General features: G+C 35.2%; 1 protein-coding gene across 1 annotated transcript in view; it reads right to left on the bottom strand.

The window, feature by feature from the left end:
- LOC150102533 (uncharacterized) overlaps window positions 1-20189 on the bottom strand; it is a 194652-nt gene that overhangs the window by 69946 nt on the left and 104517 nt on the right. Inside the window, exon 5 of the mRNA XM_090399107.1 lies at window positions 9267-10382. Within this exon, the coding sequence (XP_090255233.1) occupies window positions 9267-10382 (1116 nt within the window). The remainder of the gene's footprint in view (window positions 1-9266; window positions 10383-20189) is intronic.

Raw genomic sequence — 20189 nt, 5'->3', positions numbered from 1 at the left:
TTAAGAGAGTCACTCCTTCAGTGTCCCTACAGCAATTACTTCCAATTATTCTGCTTCTATTTGAACTTCAATCTTGCTCATCCTTCATCTGTCTATTTCATAAATCAGTTGTTTCAGGAGACACATGCCTGACACTAATTTCATGTTTTCAGTTTAACATAATACCTGAAGCATTACTGCATGTGATGATAACAGCACAGCAATCAGTTTCTGCATACATTCTTTGTTCCCCATTCAAGGTGCCCGTTATCACATACTCGAAAATAAGTAGTCACTAAGAAGCAATTTACTACCTGTATAGTTAATGCCTACAGTAAGTTGAGTTATTAGTCATAAATTATTATTATTATTATTACATAACACCACCAGGGAGTCCAAAGACTCATCGAGGGAGGGCACCTAATCCAACTCTCCGTTTCACCAACCAACTACAGCTACTTTCATCATCTACATCAACACCATCTACTGCCTACCACCACCACTAATATTTTTTCACAGACAATCACAAACATCCATGCCCACAGTGGGATTCAAACCCACAGCCTTTTGGCTGGAGAGCGGATACGCTAACCACTCGGCCAACCAGGCCGGCATTAAATCACCAACAGGTTTCATTTAACATTTCAATGTCACTAACATTTGGGTTACTGAGTATTTCACTTAATTAGTGATTTTACACTTCAGACCTGGTTCACTTTAATTTAGGTCAACAACATTCCGTTTGTCACTACTATGTGCAAATTTATTTCTAGAATGCCAGTTTTTTTTTTTTTTTTTTTGTAAATATGAGTGTTTTTTTGAACTATTTCAGTAATGTACTTCCATGGAATTGTCATAAAAATAATGTTATACTTCAAATACGCAAAGTAATTAAAAACTATTCAATGTTTAAAACATTACTGGAATAAGTTGGTTTTTGAGCAGAGTGAAGTGAAGATATTAAGTATGTATAATAAAACTCATTTTATAATTCTAGCACATTCTTTAAATGCAATAAGAAAAAACAGGCAACATTTTTCAAGCTACTGAAAGTCAGTGTTAACTGAGGCCTACAGATCCTTACCATCTCAATTTGATAGAGCCAGTGAAAACACAACAAAACATTTATCATCAGAGCTTCACAGAGTAAAAGACTCAGCATGGCAGGTCTCATTGTTGCACACATAGCTCATCATACTGTTCCTTAAATATATCTACTGTTTCTGCATTCGCTTCACTCTTCAAGTAGTGCATTCCAATCAAACATCACACTTCACGCAAAAAACTTCCCCTGCTCAAACCCTCCTTATACAGCTTCCAGAAATGATTTGGAAATGAAATTTCCAAACAAAGTTTATTAGCATCCCCAGAATGATTTTTCCATAGTTCCTAAAAGGATACCTTACTTAGATTTCCTATTCAACATCGAACGGAACTTATTAACTCTATCTAGTGAGGATGCTAATAATCTTTGTTTGCAAATTTGGAAATGCAATTTAGTGGCTACTTTTCTTCCTATTAACAAATTACCAGCATGGTTTCCATCTTCAAAAGATAAACAGTTTCCTCTAGTTCTCACTGGTGTTTACCAAGTTCCTTGTGAGTGTCATCAATCTTACTTTGAACAAACTGGATGCTCTGCAGAAAAGAGAATACAAGAACACCAGTCTTACCTTGGTACAGCATGGAATAGATACAGACCACAACATGCTATGGTCTGAAACATGCTTACTTCACAATCCAAACTTAAATTGGAATGACTGCCTCTCTCTCTATCTAAGATATGGGAAAGTCTTGTTTTAATCACACATCAATATATATATATTTTTTTATTGACAACTCACGAGCTAATGAATTATCAGTATTTCCTCAGTTATACCATGCATTGGTTTATTTATAACATCCCCTGGCTCTTATTTTTTCAAATCATCCATTGTTTGCATTCTATTTTGTAATTAACTATTGTTGCCACTGATGATGGCCTGTAATATTCAGGCTGAAATATATGGCCTTAAGTAAATAATATATATTAATAACCTCGTGTTTTTTTTGTGTTCAATGAAGAAACATCTCATGGCACAAGTATCTATTAAACAACATAAAACTTAAATACAGATCTTTGTTATATTCCCATGAATTTCTCAATTATTTGTCTCTGTAATTCTCACATTTGGATTGCTTTCCAATTTTAGAGATGAGTACTTTGAGAGCTATATTCTAATCATCTGAAATTCAATCTTCTAACCATGTTTCTTAATTATGTAGCAGGTCAGATTGAACATTTCCGGATAAATATCGACTTCAGCTGACTTCCCACATTTCATATTTTTGATGGCTATTCTACCTCGAGCATTGATACTGCTGATTTCACTACTCTTGAATATGCTTTGTTCTATCACTTCTTTTTAACATTTTTTTCAAATAATCACTGAAAACATCTAGGATATCTTTATTTTCAGTTTTCATGGTCACCTCTGATTCTCTTTAGAGTAATCTTCCCTCCATTTCTAAGCATTTTCCATAGAATTGAAAAGGACATTTTGCAAACTTTCTGATATTATTTTTTGCATTTTTTTTTTTTTTTTACTAAACTCTTTGCGAGACTTTTCTTTAGCTACTTATACACACTGACTTACTAGGTAGGAACTTTTGATATACTTCCTTCCAATGACTGGTTCTTTGAGTCTGCCATGGAGTCATGAATTTTTTTATACTTCACCACATGCAAGTTTCTCTGACTGAATGAAAGTTTTCTTCACAATCTGCCAAGTGAATCTTCAAGGTCTGATTCTTGTTTCCAAACTCCTTCACTTTTTCCTCTAATAATATTTGTATATTTAAGTCTACAGTTCACTTCTGAAAGCTGCTGAACTCTGATTCTTTTTAAAACTTTCTAAATATTTTTCTTTCAATAAGATATTCAATTTTATTCTGCTCAAAACTAAATGGTATAATTTCTATTTCAAATGCTGTGCATACTTTTGTGTCCTGAACTAGCATAAAGACATCACTATCCACATTAACATAGTCAATGAGACCTCTCTCCATATAAATTTGTGGTGTTAGTTATGACTAGTCTGTGTCTTGAATAGAAATTCAGCAGGTACTTACCATCAGGGCTCATGTAAGGCGTAATTAACGCTAAAGCTTATCCAACTAAGTATTAACTCACATTGTGAGAATTTTTGTATATCTCATTTTTTCTGTGTTTCACTTTTCTTCTTTATAACTGCTGTTCTAATAAAAAATCCTTCATAAAAGTTATTGCATTACATTCTTGATTAAATTATCTTTCCATTGATATATAATTTTATTGTATTACTCCAAAAAAAGTGTTGTGAGCCATCAAACTCAGAAATACACTTTTTCCAAAAGTTTCCCACAATTTTGGCCACTAGTGTACATATATAGTAAACAGGAATTTATTAGTAATTACCTAAATAAACAAATTAGTAAAAATTTTACACCAACTAAAAGAGAAATGGTGGCCTCGTCAGGGCTAGAGTTAGACACATCAAAACAAATATAAATACAAAGGTCACAAAGTTGATTAAATGCTGAAAAAACATTACAGTGCAGACAGGCAAGTTCGTGCTAGACAATAAACATAAAAACACATAGCATGCATTAGCTGTCCGCATTAGTTATAGAAAGGAATTGTTGGCACAAACTGAAATCTTTAATGTTGAAAGATTTAATGAGAGACTTCCATATAAAGTTCTCTTTTAAATAAGGCATAGTTGAAAAAAAATTGAAAAGGCATAGTATTAAAAGCATAACTGACTAAACCAGATCAGTCTTTTCTTTTGTGGTCAACATCTAAAACATGTTTCTTCTTTCACACCTCAAATCTACAGCTTGTCTGTCCTATGTAGGCTAGACCACACGAGCATGGAATTCTATATACTCCTGGGTATCTGTAGAAAAGCGTGATATCATTAGACCTCAGGAGGTTATGCACAGTTTAGATTGGTTTAAAAGTTACCCTGATGTTGAGAACAAAGAAATTTCAGATTCTGGAGTTCTGTCTTGAGTCAGAATTTCTATTATACAAACTTTCTCTCTCTCTCTCTCTCTCTCTCGTGTGTGGGATTATACCAAATTTTTATACCTAAATTATACCACAGAGTAACACCACTTACTTTTATTGATGAGAACATTCAGGGAAGGTTTTCTTGAAAGTTTTTTCACTTCCAGGGAAGAGAATTTTCCATTTTTCTCAAGTTCTAATATAAATATGATAGTAGGTTTATAAGAGTTAAGAGAATGTAGAAATTGTTATAGACTTGGGAGACCATGTTTCCAAATAATGACATTATCCACATATCTCCAGCATACTGCTGGTTTTATACTTGTTTCTGTTAGGAAAGTTTTTTCAAAATTCTCCATGAAAAGGTAAGCTGCAGGAAGAGAGATGGGGTTGCCCATAGCAAGTCCAAATTTTTGTTTATAAAATATATTGTTCCACTAAAAAAAAACTGGAACAGAGACAATGTTCAAATAAGTCAGTAACATATGGTGGAAAAAGGTCCATAAGGAGATCTAACACATAATTAGTAGGAACACTAGTAAAGGGGGATACAACATCAAGACTTGAGGATGTTAGTTGATATATCTAAACTTGATAGTTTTTAGTTAGGCATAATGGGAAAAATTTTTGTTGTAACATTCTGAGGAACTTATGTGTTGTCCTATTTGATTAGCTAGATGCTTAGATAAGGTGTAAGTAGAAAAGTTTATTCCATCCACTAGAGATCTCACAAGACATCAGGCTTGTGAATTTTTGGTGACCTGTAGTCATTGAAGAATAGGATGTAATGACATAAGCTTTCATATCAATTCTATGGGACAGTTTGGGACACTTTAAAGTAAATCATTAGTTTTGTCATGAGCTGGCCAAGTATAATCATAATCCAGAACAGAATAGCTAAACAATTCAGAAAGCAGATCTGAATTGTCTAGATCTGCTTTCTGAACTGTAATCTTTAGTATTCAAAACCACTGTTGCATTCTCTTTATCAGCTCTAAAGATTATGATGTTCCTGTTCTTTCTATGTGATAGTAAAGCTTTCCTTTCCGAAATTGAAATATTAGATCTTGGGGTAGATGGAGAAAGGAGCAGCATAGTGGTTTTAAGTCTATTAATTTTGGCAGTATCTTGTGGGAGGATACAAAAACCTTTTTCAACATTACACAAAATATCAACTTTTGGAACAAAATCTTAGACAGCATAATTAAAGCCTTTCACATAAGAAGAGATTTTTCCGAACGTGATAAGTGATGATCGGACAAGTTTAATATGACTATCTGAAGGTAGAGAGACAGTGCTTTGTCTGAGATCTGAGTAAGAAATCAAATTTCCTCTTCATTCTATTGGCACAAGAATTTAAAAAAAAATGTTGATAAGAACTATGGACAATACTGCTGACATTGTTCCAAGAAAATGTATCTAATTTGCAGGTCAAAACAAAAATATAATTCAAGATATATGGAATCTAGTTTGTCGATCTCATATTTAGTATACGTTCACACAAGAGTAGCAACAAAGCTTTTCAATAAATATGCCTTGCTTTAAATGACATCGCTTGTTTCTTAATATACACAAATTTAGAAATTACATTATTGTCTCTACATCTTTTAGGGAATATTAACTGGTTTATCAGTGGAGTGATTTTGTGTTTTAAATTTTCATAATGGCAGGCTTGTTTCTTAATGATGGAAATATATTAAATTTCCATCAACGAAGAGAACAAGCTGGTTTCTCAAAACATCCTCAAATTTAGACCATTTACAAATCCTAAATAAAATTATGGAAAAACTAAAAAATATAATAAATTTATGAGAGAGACAAGAGATCCATATTAAATGCTAGAAGCTTTAAAAATAAGGATTTATATTAATATTTTAACCTTTATATGAAAATGGATTAGCAGAAATAGAAAGAGAGAGAGGTCAGAAAAGGAGACCGTTTCACCATTTGTTTTTAAAAAAACAACAACAATCTTGAATATCCTTGAAGAGAAAACTAAACTGAAAGGGAAAAAAGATTCAATATAGATGGAGAATACATAAATAATCACTGATATGATGATATACTAATAGAAACATCATGAAAATAATTAGAAACGCTATTTCAGAATTAAGCCGAGAGAGAATTGACAGGCATAAACAATCAGGCAGAAGACAAGTGTTGTAAGTGAGGGTATACAAACTGGCAAAAATGAATTGTGCGTGTTTGAGAGAGAGAGGCATTGTCAGGGAATACAAAATTAGACTTGTAACACCCACACAAAGGCAGTACAAAACTAATTGAAACACAGGGATGAAAGACTAGAGTCCTACTAGGCGGGGTGCCCTCTATGAACACCTGTTGGTGCCCTAGGATCTCGTAGTATTAGTGTTTCCCATATTTTAGGAAGTTTCATGCAACCATATTTATTTAAATGAGGCTGATTTTTAAGAGCAGCAGCAGATTCTGAAAACAGTCTTTCTCTTCTAAATTTACATCCCACACTGCCAACAGGTGTCCATAAAATGCACCCCACCACGTCAACTCTCCATGTGTTTTGTGCTGTCTTTGTGTGTGTAATACAAGTCTCATTTTGTATTCCCTGATGATGTCTCTGTAACAAAGATAAAATATTGGAAGCAATAAATACATTATTTTAAATCGTTTCCTAGTGCTGTTTCACTCCATTAAACTTTTATTATGAGTTTTTCCCAGCACTTAAGTCTTAATACACAAAGTGTTTTTTTTTTTTTGCATTAGATAATGCTGAATGCAGCTCATCAGGTTCAGAAACTGAGTGGGATAGAAAACACAAAGTGTAAGGAAGGTTGCTCTCTAAAGGGGATACTACAGTTTATGTATACTAATGCCAATAGCATATGTAATAAGGAGGAGGAGTTTCTACTATTGGACAGTTCAACGTGACCAAAGGTTATACACATTGATAGAAAATGATATAGTTATAAATATAGAATGCAATGGGCATATTATTTTCAGAGGAGAGGGAACCAGATGAGTGGACTGCTAACAACAGTAGGAGAACTGAAACCAAAAAGGATTGCAGTTCAACAGTAAGATGGGGATGCCAAGGGCAGAATTTTGATGCTATCTGGTATGAGACAGAGGCCAACAAGGTGAAATATACAGTTGGTTGCTACTATAGACTGGAGATGGAAGAGAGAATGTAGATTATATGCATCAACTAATTAGCAAGAGTGTATGATGAGTAGTTATCATGAAGTACTTCAACTATGGTGACATAGATTGGAAGAAGTCACAGAGAGAGATGGAAATAGAATTTATACAGCTACTAAGAGATAATAACTTGAGATAGAACATAATGGAGAGGTCTAGGAATGCAAAAATGTTTGATATCATCATTGTAACCAAGGCAGTGAGTGATATTGCATCCCGACTGGCAAAAGTGATCATGGAATCTGAGATGCCAGTCATGTGGAAGTTTCAGTTAAGGAGAGGTATGTGTGGAATTACAAAGCAAGTGATTATGACAAACTGAGGAGCCAGATGGAGCAATTCCACAGCATAAGAATCTGGGGGATAAAGATGTTAGCAGTGTGTGGGAGATAGTCCAGAAGTGTTTGAAGGAAACAGTATTGGACTCTATATCCAGAGTCGGGAGGATAAGCACGGTAGGAGTTAAATGGATCAATAACATCATTGAGCAGCAGCAGCAACTGATAAAGTAAAAAACTGTGAGAGGTATATAAAGAGAAAAGCAACCAGCAGGTTCATGGGTAGTACCAGAGGGGGGGTGACAGTATAGTAGTGTAAAGATGGCAAAAGCTGATTTTGAGAGGAGGCTAGCTGAGCAGGCCAAAGAAAATTCAAAAGAGTTATTTCGCTGTGTGTGTGTCAAGTAAAAGGAACAACAGCTAAGGAAGGATAGCTTTAATAAGTGCCAATGGTAGAGGGGTAACAAACAAATAAGATAACTGAGTTACTGAGTGATTATTTTACAAGTGCATAACATCCAGGTGGAGATATTGCAGTGCTAGATGTGATAGTGACTGATGTGAGAATATAGTAGATAACTGAAGGTGCTGGGGATACTGAACATTAATGCCAATACAGCCATGGTATTAGATGGGATATCAGCTCATGTATTATGTACTGGCCTGGTTGGCCGAGTGGTTAGCATACAACTCTCCAACCAACAGGTCGCAAGTTTGAATCCTGCTGCCAGCATGGATGTTTGTGATTATCTTATCTTGTGCACTCCTATAACCTCTAATATGGTGCAGTATGACCTTCACTGTCCTTGCGCAATTAAAACTGTAAATCATCATCATCATCATCATGTATTATGTGACTGTGCAAGGAAATTAGCAGCTCTATTGATCAAGTTGGTTAAGATTCAGCTCTGGAAAGAGAGAAAAATAGTTCCACTGTATAAAGGAGATTAAGATAGAGGTAGCAATTATAGACTAATTGGTATCTGCAGGGGAGTAGTCCTAAAAGAAACAGTGCCAGGGCTCTACCTTGGAAACAAAAATCCAGAGCACGAACTGCAGGATTATTATTATTATTGCGATGGCCATATGGCAGAGTGGTGGGCATGGTTCTGAGAGGAGAAGAAGGCTTGTGGTACGCCCTACTATTACACTTTTCTTCTTGTTTGGAGGACGACAGGAGAATGTTTGAATGTGTTGTGCCAACAGCGAAGTTTGGTGGAGGAGAATCATGGCCTGGGCTGTTTTTCATGGTTCAGGCTGGCTCCTCTAGTTCCAGTGATGGAGAATCTTAATGCTGCTGCCTATAATGACATTCTAAACAATTCTGTGCTTCTATTTTATGGCAACTTTTCAGTGAAGGCCTTTTCCAGCATTAACATGATGGCAATTCCACCTCCCCACCCCCCTCCACAAAACAAGGTCTGTGTAGGAATGGTTTGAAGAGATAGGTGAAGAACTTGACTAGCCTGCACAGAGTCCTGATCTCAACCCTATGAACACCTGCAGGATGAATTGGAATGTTGCTTGCAAGCTAGACTGAATTGTCCAACACCAGTAACCAACCTCACTAATGCTCTTCTAAATTTGCCAAGTTGTTGCAGTTCAAATTGTTTTCAATAGATTCATTTTAAAAGAAGACTCAAATGAACTGCAATATAATTTTGTTTTATTCTACAACTGAAGTATTTAAAAATAAAATTCTAGTAAATATTAAATAAATCATTTAATAACAAAAGGAGTTGCATTCCGTTTTTATAATGATAAAACTTTAATTTTAAATTAATGCAATAAAGCTGCACACTTACCACACACAGCAGATGTCTCGCTTAAGGGTCCAAGTTCAATTATCTGAGCAATATGAGGAAGATGTGGGACATAAACAAATGGAAATGCAGGCGTTGGAATTTTCATTTCTGACAAGGTATGTGACATATTACATTTTTTATTTTGGGAGAAATTAATATCCTTTTTATCCTCTTCTTCTGAAGAAGTATCAAGCTCAAAGTGGAATATATCAATGCCTCGCTTTTTGCCTGTTGCTGTTGTATAACAATGATCATGATAAGGCTGTTCATATATGAAAGCTGGTTCAGCGGTTCCTCCTACTGGGGATGTTTTAGGTAAGATATCAGAAGACATTTTACAATTATTAGAAAGCAACTTATGGGTACTCTGATTACCTTTTCTGCATAGCACAGTTGAAAATCTTTTCTCCTTTATTTTTTCCACATACTTCATGCCAGATTTGGCATTATTCTTAGTTTCACTATTGCCATTATTGCTACCGCCATTATTGTTGTTTATTTTAATGTCAACAAATTTTGCACTTTTTCTTGAAAGAAATAAAGTTTCAGGTCCCAGAGCAGTTGGAATGTCATGAAAAAGAGAAAAATCATTAATGTTTGCAATTTTTTCTTTGGCATTTGCTAACTTTGATCTTGTCACAATTACTGAGTGAATGGAATTGATTTCTAGGGATTTACAAACTTCAGTTCTATTTAACAAATTTCTCTCTTTTTCATTAAACTCTATTTTGTCAACATTTAATCCTTCTACACTCTTGTAAAGAACACCATTACAATTAGAGGAAACACTTTTAAATTTTGTTCTCTTTTGTAAAACCTTACATTTCTTTGTAATCTCAGGATGTGAGAGAGTATCTTCTTGGTCCTTCTCTTTGGTATTATCAGGCATTCTTGCAGGATGCAGCTGAGGGCACAGAGAAAGTTTGTTTTTACTAGGTAAAACATCTCTTTTGACAAATACCTGGTGACTTACTTTTGATCTTGTTGTTTTCTTTAATGATCTGTTATTAATGGTATTTGTTTTAAATGGCTCATGTAGTACAGGATTTTTCATATGCTTCTGAAGAACAGAATACTGCCTACATGCACGCTTCTTTTTTTTCCCATTTCTTTCTGCTGCAAAAGTAAAATAGATGAAATAAATCAAAACTGAAGGATACCATGAATCTGTCAGTTTTAATTACAGAATGTGTAAATATTATGATTAATCTTTTAAATCAAATTTATTAAATTCCTCAGTTAATAATTTGGTTTTTAAGTATCATATACACATAAATTATGATGTCATGAATCAATTACCAGATAATGCTGATTTCATATATCTGAATTCACATCTGCATTCTCCTAGATTTTCTATTCAAATACTGATGAGCACTTTCCTCTTATTCTAATTTAACAAATAACAGCTGTTTAAGTATGGTTTATTTTCATCCAGAAGATTCTCTGTGTATGTATTTAATTTGGGGTAAGTGGATAAACTTATATCCTCAAGAATTATATACATACAAAGTGGCAATATAGTCAGTCACTTTCCTTTAGTTCATGTATGTGTTTTTGATTCTAGCTTGTGTAATTATGCACAATCTAATCTAAAATCATTTCAGTGTATACATTACAGGACTATTATTTTGCTTATATATTAGGGTTACCAAGTAATTTTATAAGCTTGGTTATTTAACTCCTAATCCCAAGTAAGCAAACAGTTAAGTTTGCACCTGAAACATAGTTCAAGTCTAAAGATGGTACAACACCAGGGCAACTCATTGTAAAGGTGGGTAAAGCTCTGATCACTATTCTTAGTATTTCCCATAATGTAAAGCACATCTCACTAGAAGATGTATACTGCAATACATTATGGGTGGGGTCACTACCCAGACCAGTTTCAACCTTTTTTGAGGTCTCCTCAGTGAGTAGCTAAACCCTAAATAATACAGAGTTTCAGTAATACAGAGCGAGCCTTATCAACTTTACCTATACAAGTTGCTACAAGGTGTTCTTATTTTTAATAAGAATCTCAGGAGGAGATATAGATGTAATTAATTTTTTAACTTGGGGACACTGTATATTAGGGTTACCAAGTAATTTTATAAGCTGGTTATTTAACTCCTAATCCCAAGTAAGCAAACAGTTAAGTTTGCACCTGAAACATAGTTCAAGTCTGAAGATGGTACAACACCAGGGCAACTCATTGTAAAGGTGGCTAAAGATGTTGTTGTACCATCTTTAGACTTGAACTATGTTTCAGGTGCAAACTTAACTGTTTGCTTACTTGGGATTAGGAGTTAAACACCAGGGCAACTCATTGTAAAGGTGGCTAAAGATGTTGTTGTACCATCTTTAGACTTGAACTATGTTTCAGGCACCAACAACTGTTTGCTTACTCGGGATTAGGAGTTAAATAACCAAGCTTATAAAATTACTTGGTAACCCTAATATACAGAATCCTCAAGTTAAAAAATTAATTATATATATATATGTGTGTAGAAAGTTTTTTTACCTTGGGTATAATATATGCTAAAGATAGGAAATGGATTAAAACCAGTTTTAAAATAGCTTGGTATCTTTAACATAAATATATATATCAGGGGTGGGCAACTAAGCATCCTTTGGAGCCAAAATAATCCCAATAAGACTTAAAAGAGCTGCAACCTTTGACCGACGCGGCGGTCAAAGGTTGCAGTGAGTATGGGAGTGAGTGTATGCATGCTGGTGGGTGGTGGAGATGCAGAGGCTATGCCTGCCCACCACAACATGATAGATAAGTGCCAGAAATGTAACTATCAGTATTGTTCAATATATTATTGCGCGAGTCCATCGACAGTGCTTGTTATCGTTGAACTCTTTTTCAAGTGCTTAGAAATGTTGCATAAAAACCTAAATATGAAGAGGAACACAGCCAGAAGTGGGAAGAGGAGTTTCTTTTTGTGAAACGACAAAGTAAACCAATGTGTGGCATATGCCAAATAACACTTGCACAATTCAAAATCAGCAATCTTAAGCATCATTATGACACACATAACAGTAATTTTAGTATAGAATTTCTTCTTGGCTCTGATCTGAGCAAACTAAACTTTCAATTTTGAAAGAACAACTCCATGGTCAGAGTAAATTGATGTCCATGTTTACTAAAGAGGCTGATGTTACTACCAAGGCTGGTTTTATTTTAGCATTTAATATTGCACAGGCAAAACGTCTGTACATGGAAGGAGAATTTGTGAAAAAGAATATTGCACAAATAATTTCAATTTTAGACCTGGATAATAAAAAACTACTCAAACTGATTGAACAAATGCCAGTCTCCAGGCAAACAACTGAAAGGAGAATTTCCATTATCAGTGCTGACATTGTAAATAATTTACACCATAACTCGAAAAACTGTGCTGCATTTAGTCTGACTTTGGATAAATCTACAGATATTCAGGACAAATCACAACTAGCTATATTTGTCCGCTTTGTATCTCATAACTTGGACGTCAAGGAAGAGCTATTGGACTTGATAGTGTTGAAAGATACAACATGTGGCTCTGACATCAAAGAAGCTCTCGATGTTGCACTTACAAAAGCTTCGGTATCATGAGGAAAAATCATCAGCATTGCAACTGATGGTGCTTCAGCTATGAGAGGTAAAACTAAAGAGCTCATGGGGCTCCTTGAGAATGATGAATCATATCCTGCTTTCCTACCTATACATTGCATTATTCACAGGGATGAACATCTAGTTGCCAAGTGTTTTAAAATTTGAACACGTAATGGAAGTACGAAGTGTGACAATTTAATTCCCGGAATGCACCTGTAAAAAACCTACATTTGGACCTATAAATTAATGGCTACTGTTGCCTTGAAGAAAGACCCCTTGTGCATTTATACACTGTTTTAGACAGTTTTATCCTTGCATATAACTTGATCGGAGTCTCACAGAATCATTGTTTTCTTCAGAGTTTACCAATGAGACTTCAAGGTTTGGTTCTCGCCTTTTGAACTCCTTTGTGTTTTCTCAAATAATATATGTACAGTTGAGTCTGCAGTTCACCTCTTAAAGCTACTTTACTTAATTAGAAATATGTTGATGGTATTCTTGAACAGTTTCGGATAGAATAATTTAACTACTCAACTAGTTTCAAGAAAATTCTTATTTCACATCAGAAGAAATGCATGAATAAATTAAAAAACAGGTAACATGCATAATGATATACGAGATGTGACAATTTAATTCCTGGAATGCAACTATAAAAAAAACTACATCCGGAACTACAGGGTGTTCGGGATAAATTTGACAGTTTCGTAAGGAAAAAGAAAATCTTCTTTGTATCTATTAAATTTAATGAATTGACAAAAAAACATTACAGGCAGAGTTAATTACAATACTATCAACAAGATTTACTCAAAATAACCACCATTAGCATCGATCACAGCTTCAATTCTGCTTCGGAACCTCGAACAAGCTGATGCTACAGTCTCCCTGGGAAGGGCCGCAAAAACTGTTTTAATTTTATCCATTAACTGGGCTTTTGTATTACTGGAAGTGCGATTGGTGTCTTTTTCAACTGCGCCCCATACAAAATAATCCATGGGGTTAAGGTCTGGGGAGTTTGGAGGCCAAACATTTGGACTGGTGAAGTCGTAGAAATTTTCAGACAACCATTTTTGACTTTTCCCAGAGGTGTGGCAAGGGGCCGAATCCTGCTGCCATACATACGGCCTACCATTGGCTACCCTTGTTATCCACGGCTTGACTACAGTTAGCAACTCCACGAACAAAGCCCGAATTCCAATGCCAGGGTTCTTCAACACCTGTTCCTGCAGATTTGCGAGGAATTCTGCTGTACGAACGCAATCAGATCGTCTGCTAGGGATCTTTCTTCTTGCTACATCCTCGTAGTCACCATTGCAAGTCTCTAGTTCATGCCTGATTGTTTTTACTGTATTCAGGGAGCATTGGGCAGCAGTCGTAATATCCTTATTTTGATGGCGGGCACGAATCATCATGATACAAGTTATTCTCTTCCATGATTCAGGTGGGTTCCAGCTATCCATCCTTTCTGACATCTTGTATATGAATGAAGAAGGGTCCAAACTTTTAAATGAAGAGAAGTGTGTGTTAATACATGTAACTTACGGAAAAATATAATTAATTATAAATATGTCAAATTTATCCCGAACACCCTGTATATATATATATATATATATATATATATATACACAGATTGACAAATTTCTTTCACCCAGGCACTCAACTACTGCTGAAGATCCCCCCTCCCCCAAGAGCCTTCATCTCCTTGCCTTACATCAGCTCTCTTTCACCAAAACTGGCAAAGATCCTCAGGAAATTTAACTTCAAAACGTGCTACACTACGCTTCCAAAACTTCGTTCATTACTTTTCAAATATAAACAGAAACATCTTCCTACTCAGTTTCCAGGAGTCTACAAGATTTTGTGTGATTGCGGAAAGCCTTATTATGGACAGACTGCCAAATCCATCCTTCTACGTTTGGATGAACACCGTAGAGATATCTCCTATAATAGGACTAGAGCTAGCGCTCTCTCTAGCCACGTTCTCTTTTCTGCTAACTCAGACGAAGGCCGCCAGCACATTGTAAACTGGACTCAAACTGCTAATATCCATGTGTGCTACGATGAACTCGAAAGATGTAAGGTGGTTCTCAGTTAGCAATGTATTAAACAATTTTTTTTTTGTTGCTTGACCCAATCAAACAGATTGGGTCAATAGAGAGAGAAGGAGAAATTTTTCCTTCATCTCGAAGACACCCAGTGGTTGGCAGACATGGCAATTTTCACTGATGTTTTCCAGCATCTAGAAATATTAAACATTTCACTTCAAGGGAAAGAAAAACTAATAACCAATATCGCACAGACCATGCTAAGCTTCCAAAGCAAACTGCAACTTTTCCAGAGAGACTTAATCACTTTGTCTGAAGAAAATTCTGACAAATTCACCAGGAGTGGAATTAGAAACGGGATCTTATGTTAGCAAATTAAATGATCTAGCTGAAAAGAACTCAACAATCGATTTTGTGAACTTAGAGAACTTCAGCCGACATTTGCTTTTTTAAAAAATCCTTTCCTCGTGAACCTGCTTGTCCTATTTCAAATTTCAAAACCAATTGTGATGGATGTCGCAGCTGCAGAACTGGAGCTTTTAAAACTTCAAGAGGATGAAGGAATGAAGCTAGTGAAGTGGATGTTCTGTAATTGAGTTTTGGAAGCAAGTTCCAGAACAACAGTATCCAACGCTTAAGCAATGCGCTAGAAAACTCATCTTCATTTTAGGGACCACATACTACTGTGAAGTGCTATATTCAACACTTAAATTTATTAAATCTAAATAGAGATCTGTTTTACATGAAGAATGTTTGAACGAACATGTAAGAACTGCTTTGACTAGTTACAAGCCTAATTTTAAGGAGTTTATTGAGAAAATGAATATAAGGAAGGCCTCTACTAGTAAATAACTAAAATTATCATGTTTCGAGTTTAAAATTATTCTAATTGTCCAAAGTAAACTTAATTTAATGTGTTTTTGAATTAAACTTTTTCTATTGCAGTAATTTTTATTAACCCAGTTTTTTTTTCTATCCCTCTTCTCTCTCTTTTTATTATTATTTTTTTCATCTTTTTTGTCTCCTTTTCTCTTCCTATTATTCTGTTTATTTTTTCCTGGTCGGGCATGAAGAGCCACATGACACATGGATGCGAGTTGCATGCGGTTTGCGAATGCTCCTATATATATATATATATATATATATATATAGTACTATATGATGATTACCCTCCTAATATTGCACGGCATTTTCGATTGTTATAGAATCAGGCTATTACAGGAAAAACAAGATCTACAGATCAGCTGAAGGCACTGCCATGGATAGACCTGTCTCCACCTTTGGCAAACTATTTTTTGAACCGTCTGAAAGATATCTTGTTCCCATTCATTCATCTCCAACTCTCTTTGGTTTCATTATGTTGATGTTTTCGCCGTTTGGCCTCATTCTGAAAATGAACTTGCCACTTTCCTACAATGGATCAGAGTAGCCTTCATCTGCGCATTCAGTTCATTATGGAAAAAGAAAAGGCTGGTAGTTTATCATTCTTGGACATCCTTCTGACACACACAGCCTCCGGTAATTTATCAATCAGTGTTTATCAAAAACTTACCTTTACTGGCTTATACATTTTTATAAAAAGTCTGCTCAATCACATTTCTCAAAAAATTGGTGTTATCAAGTCTTTAATTAAAAGAGCACATAATGTGTGCTACTCTCCTTCAAGCTTACGAAAAGAGCTTCTCACTATCAAAACTACAACCCTATTAAATCAAGGAGATAATTGACTCCTGTGTTCCAACACCCTCAGGATTCTTTAAGAGTCTGCAGGGTTCCAATTCCTTATATTTCTGATATCAATGAACTTATTGGTAGAATTTTGAAGAAGTATCACCTTATTCCAACATATTTTCCTATCAACAAAATTTCTCAACTGTTGCCATTTACAAAAGACAAATTGTCACCTCCATCATTAGCTGGCATTTACCAGATACCTTGTGAATCTGACATACTTTGGGCAGACAGGCTGTTCTGTGGAAAAAAGGAATTAATGAACATCAATTCTTCATCATCATCATCATCAAATTCCTGACATGTACCCTCAAGGGTGTGTACAGGATATGATAGTACTACATGAAAAATTTACATCATTACTAACTTCCTATGTACAATTTTCCTCCAAATCAGTGTCACTTGTCAAGACTCCAATATTATCACTATCAGATCTTATATTTCTATCGGCTAAGGCACATTTTGCCATATCAATCCACCTATATCTTGGTCTTGATCTGGGTCGTTTTCCTGCCAACCTGGCAGAGAACACTTGTTTTGCTAATCTTTCCACGCCCATTCTGTTTAAGTGACCATACCACCTGAGATTAGCTCTGCTAATGCATTCCTGGATGCCTACTATGTCAAGTTCTTTTCTAATATGTTCATTTTTAATATGATATTGCCATTGATGCCATCTGTTCACGCCTCTCTTTCTCAGGACTCTCATATCTGCGGTCTCTAGTCTTTGGTCAAGTGTTTTACTTCTGACCCAGCTCTCAGATCCATAAGTTAAAACTGGTTTGAACATTGTCTTGTATTATACAGCTAATTTAGTGTTCCGACTAATTTCTTTCTAATTCCATATGAATTTATTCAATTGATTTCCTACCACACCAGCTTTGTTGATTCTGTTGTCTATTTCCATATTTAATTTACCATCTTCACTAAAATTCGTGCCAAAGTAGCTCAAATGTTTTACTTGTTCCACAGGTTCCCCATTCACAACACAGTTGACATTTTCAACAATTCTACCTATTTTCATTGTCTTTGTCATGCTCACCTTCATACCATATCTATTACAACAGTTATTCATTTTTACCACTGTGCTATCACTGCTTGTTTCATTTATCAATTTTTCGAAGTAATCACTCCATACTTCAAGGATATCTTCTTCTTCTCCTCCTGTTTTCATGTAACCTTTATCATCTCTAACTCCTTTTACAGCACTCTTTCCTTGATTTCTAAGCTTTTCAACAACTTCCAGAATATCTTACCACCTTCTTGATATTTATTTTCTATGTTCTTGCCAAAGTCATCCCATGACTTTTGTTTAGCTAGTTTTACACAGTGTTTCACTTTCTTACATTTGGCTCAGTATTCTATAAGAGCACAAGCTGACTTATTTGCCAGGAACTTTTGATATGCTTTCTTCTTTTCCTTCACTGCCTCTTTAACTTCCTGTGTCCACCATGGAGTTCTGATTTTCTGTGGTTGATCATGTGGCTGAATCAATCTTTTTCTGATTGATTCAGCCACATGCCTCTGGCTAAATCAATCAGCATTTTCTTCAACGCTTGCCACTGAATCTCCAAGGTTTGGTTCCTGTTCTCAAACTCTTTCATTTTTTCTTCAATAATCTTTGTGTATTTTAGTCTACAGTTCACATCTGAGAGATGCTCATAATTTATTCGCTTTAAAACTTTCTTACATATTATTCTTTTCAATACGAAATTCAATTTTATCCTGGTCAAGACTAAATAGTGATCGCTTCCAATTTCAAATCCTCTGTACACTCTGGTGTCCTGCACCAGGGGGAAAACATCACTATCAACAATAACATAGTCAATGAGACTTTTCTTATTCCTTGCCTCTTCTCTCCATGTGAATTGGTGCACATTTTTATGTTGGAACATGGTGTTAGTAATAACCAGTTCAAGACCTGAGCAGAAATCCAACAGATATTTGCCATTATTATTGGCTTTGCTCTTTTCTCCAAATTTTCCCAAAATATTTTTGTATGTCTGACAATCATTTCCTACTCTGCTATTTAGATCCTCAACAAGGACCAACTTTTCCTTTTTCATTGTGTCAGTTGCTTTTTCTAAAGCGTCAAAAAACTCCTGCACTTCTATCTTAGTAGAACCTTCTGTGGGACCATAGGCACAAATAAGTCTCATTGTCCAGTTCCCCATTCTCATATTTGCCCACATTACTCTACTTGAGACTGACTGCCATTCAAGAAGATTAGCCTCGTATTTTGTGTTGAATACTATGGCTAATCCTTCTTTTCCTTGATTGTTATTGCCTGAATATAACATTTTGTATTTATTGTTCAGAAAGATCTCGCCACTTTTCATCTTTTTTGTTTCAGTCACCTCTATTATGTCGATCTGGTACTTATCTAATTCCTCAGCTAGCTCCATTTCTTTGCCATTCAGGCTTCTTATGTTGATAGTACCGATCTTTAACTCTGGTGATCTAGAGTTGGGGGTGTGCTTTCAGATTTGTTCTAGTAGCTGACTTTTTGCTGTTCGCCCTGGTTCCCTGGCAAAAACAATGGGGGCCTTGTTTAACCAGGCGATGCCTCAGCCGGCATGAAATTTTGTCATGTTCAATTGAATACATGAAATCTCAAAAGTCTGGTCTGGCACAACATAGTATTGACACTAAACACAGTATCTGGTGGCATGAAGTTAGCCTTCTCCATAGAAGTTTTAAATATGAACACCTTTTTGAAGAAAGTTGCGAAGCCCTTTTACATCAGCCAAATCTGAATTGTAACGATTGTCTCTCTCTCTCTCTCCCCCCCCCCCCAAAAAAAAGTTTGGGAGATTCTCATTTTATGTAACCATCAAAAATAGTTTTATTAATATATTAATTTTTAGCATGCACCAACCATTTTTAATTGGCAAATCGATTGTTGTATGTACTGTGTATTCCAGTTTCTTTGATTTGCTTGTTTTCTACACACACTGATGATGTACTGTTATTTTCAGAACGGAATACTTTCATTTCATTAAAGTTAATTACTGTAGTTATCATGTAATTTGTTGTTTATAGTCATACCATGGGTACCTTGAAAGATTACCCAAACAAGGAATATTGCACAGTCAAAGATATCAAAACATACATCTGTTGGATGTAAAATAACATTCTTAATTTTGGAAAGAAAAACTGAAGAATTTTTAATGAAGGAATTGAACTGTTCCGCACGTATACTTAGAAGTCATAAGAATTTGGCAATTTTACAAGTAAGTACGTTATTATGATTAACAACAAGTCTCAAAGGCAGCCATTGTTGTGGAATTTTTTTAAAATCATAGAAATGAGATGTTGTTCAATGTGTTCATAACTTCATAATAGTATTCCTATCCTTGACTATATATTTTTTATTTTTTTAAATAAAAAGGTCTTCAGTTTCTTCATCTGATCACCGTCTAGAAAATTATCCTAAATAAGAGCATAATTTTCTATTAACACCCCTACAGGCTGAGATGGATAAATAGTGAGACCGAAATGCTTCTTATCCATGTTATTCAATAGAATCATATCCAGATTTAGCTGGCCTTCTATAGATGTCCTAGATGGTTC

The sequence above is a fragment of the Typopeltis vanoorti genome, chromosome 10 (assembly GCF_054136105.1).
Source record: "Typopeltis vanoorti isolate ZY-2024b chromosome 10, IOZ_Tvanoo_1.0, whole genome shotgun sequence".
Classification (NCBI taxonomy): Eukaryota; Metazoa; Arthropoda; class Arachnida; order Uropygi; family Thelyphonidae; genus Typopeltis; species Typopeltis vanoorti.
The sequence above is the reverse complement of the archived record's forward strand: the minus strand, read 5'-3'. Positions and strand labels throughout refer to the sequence as shown.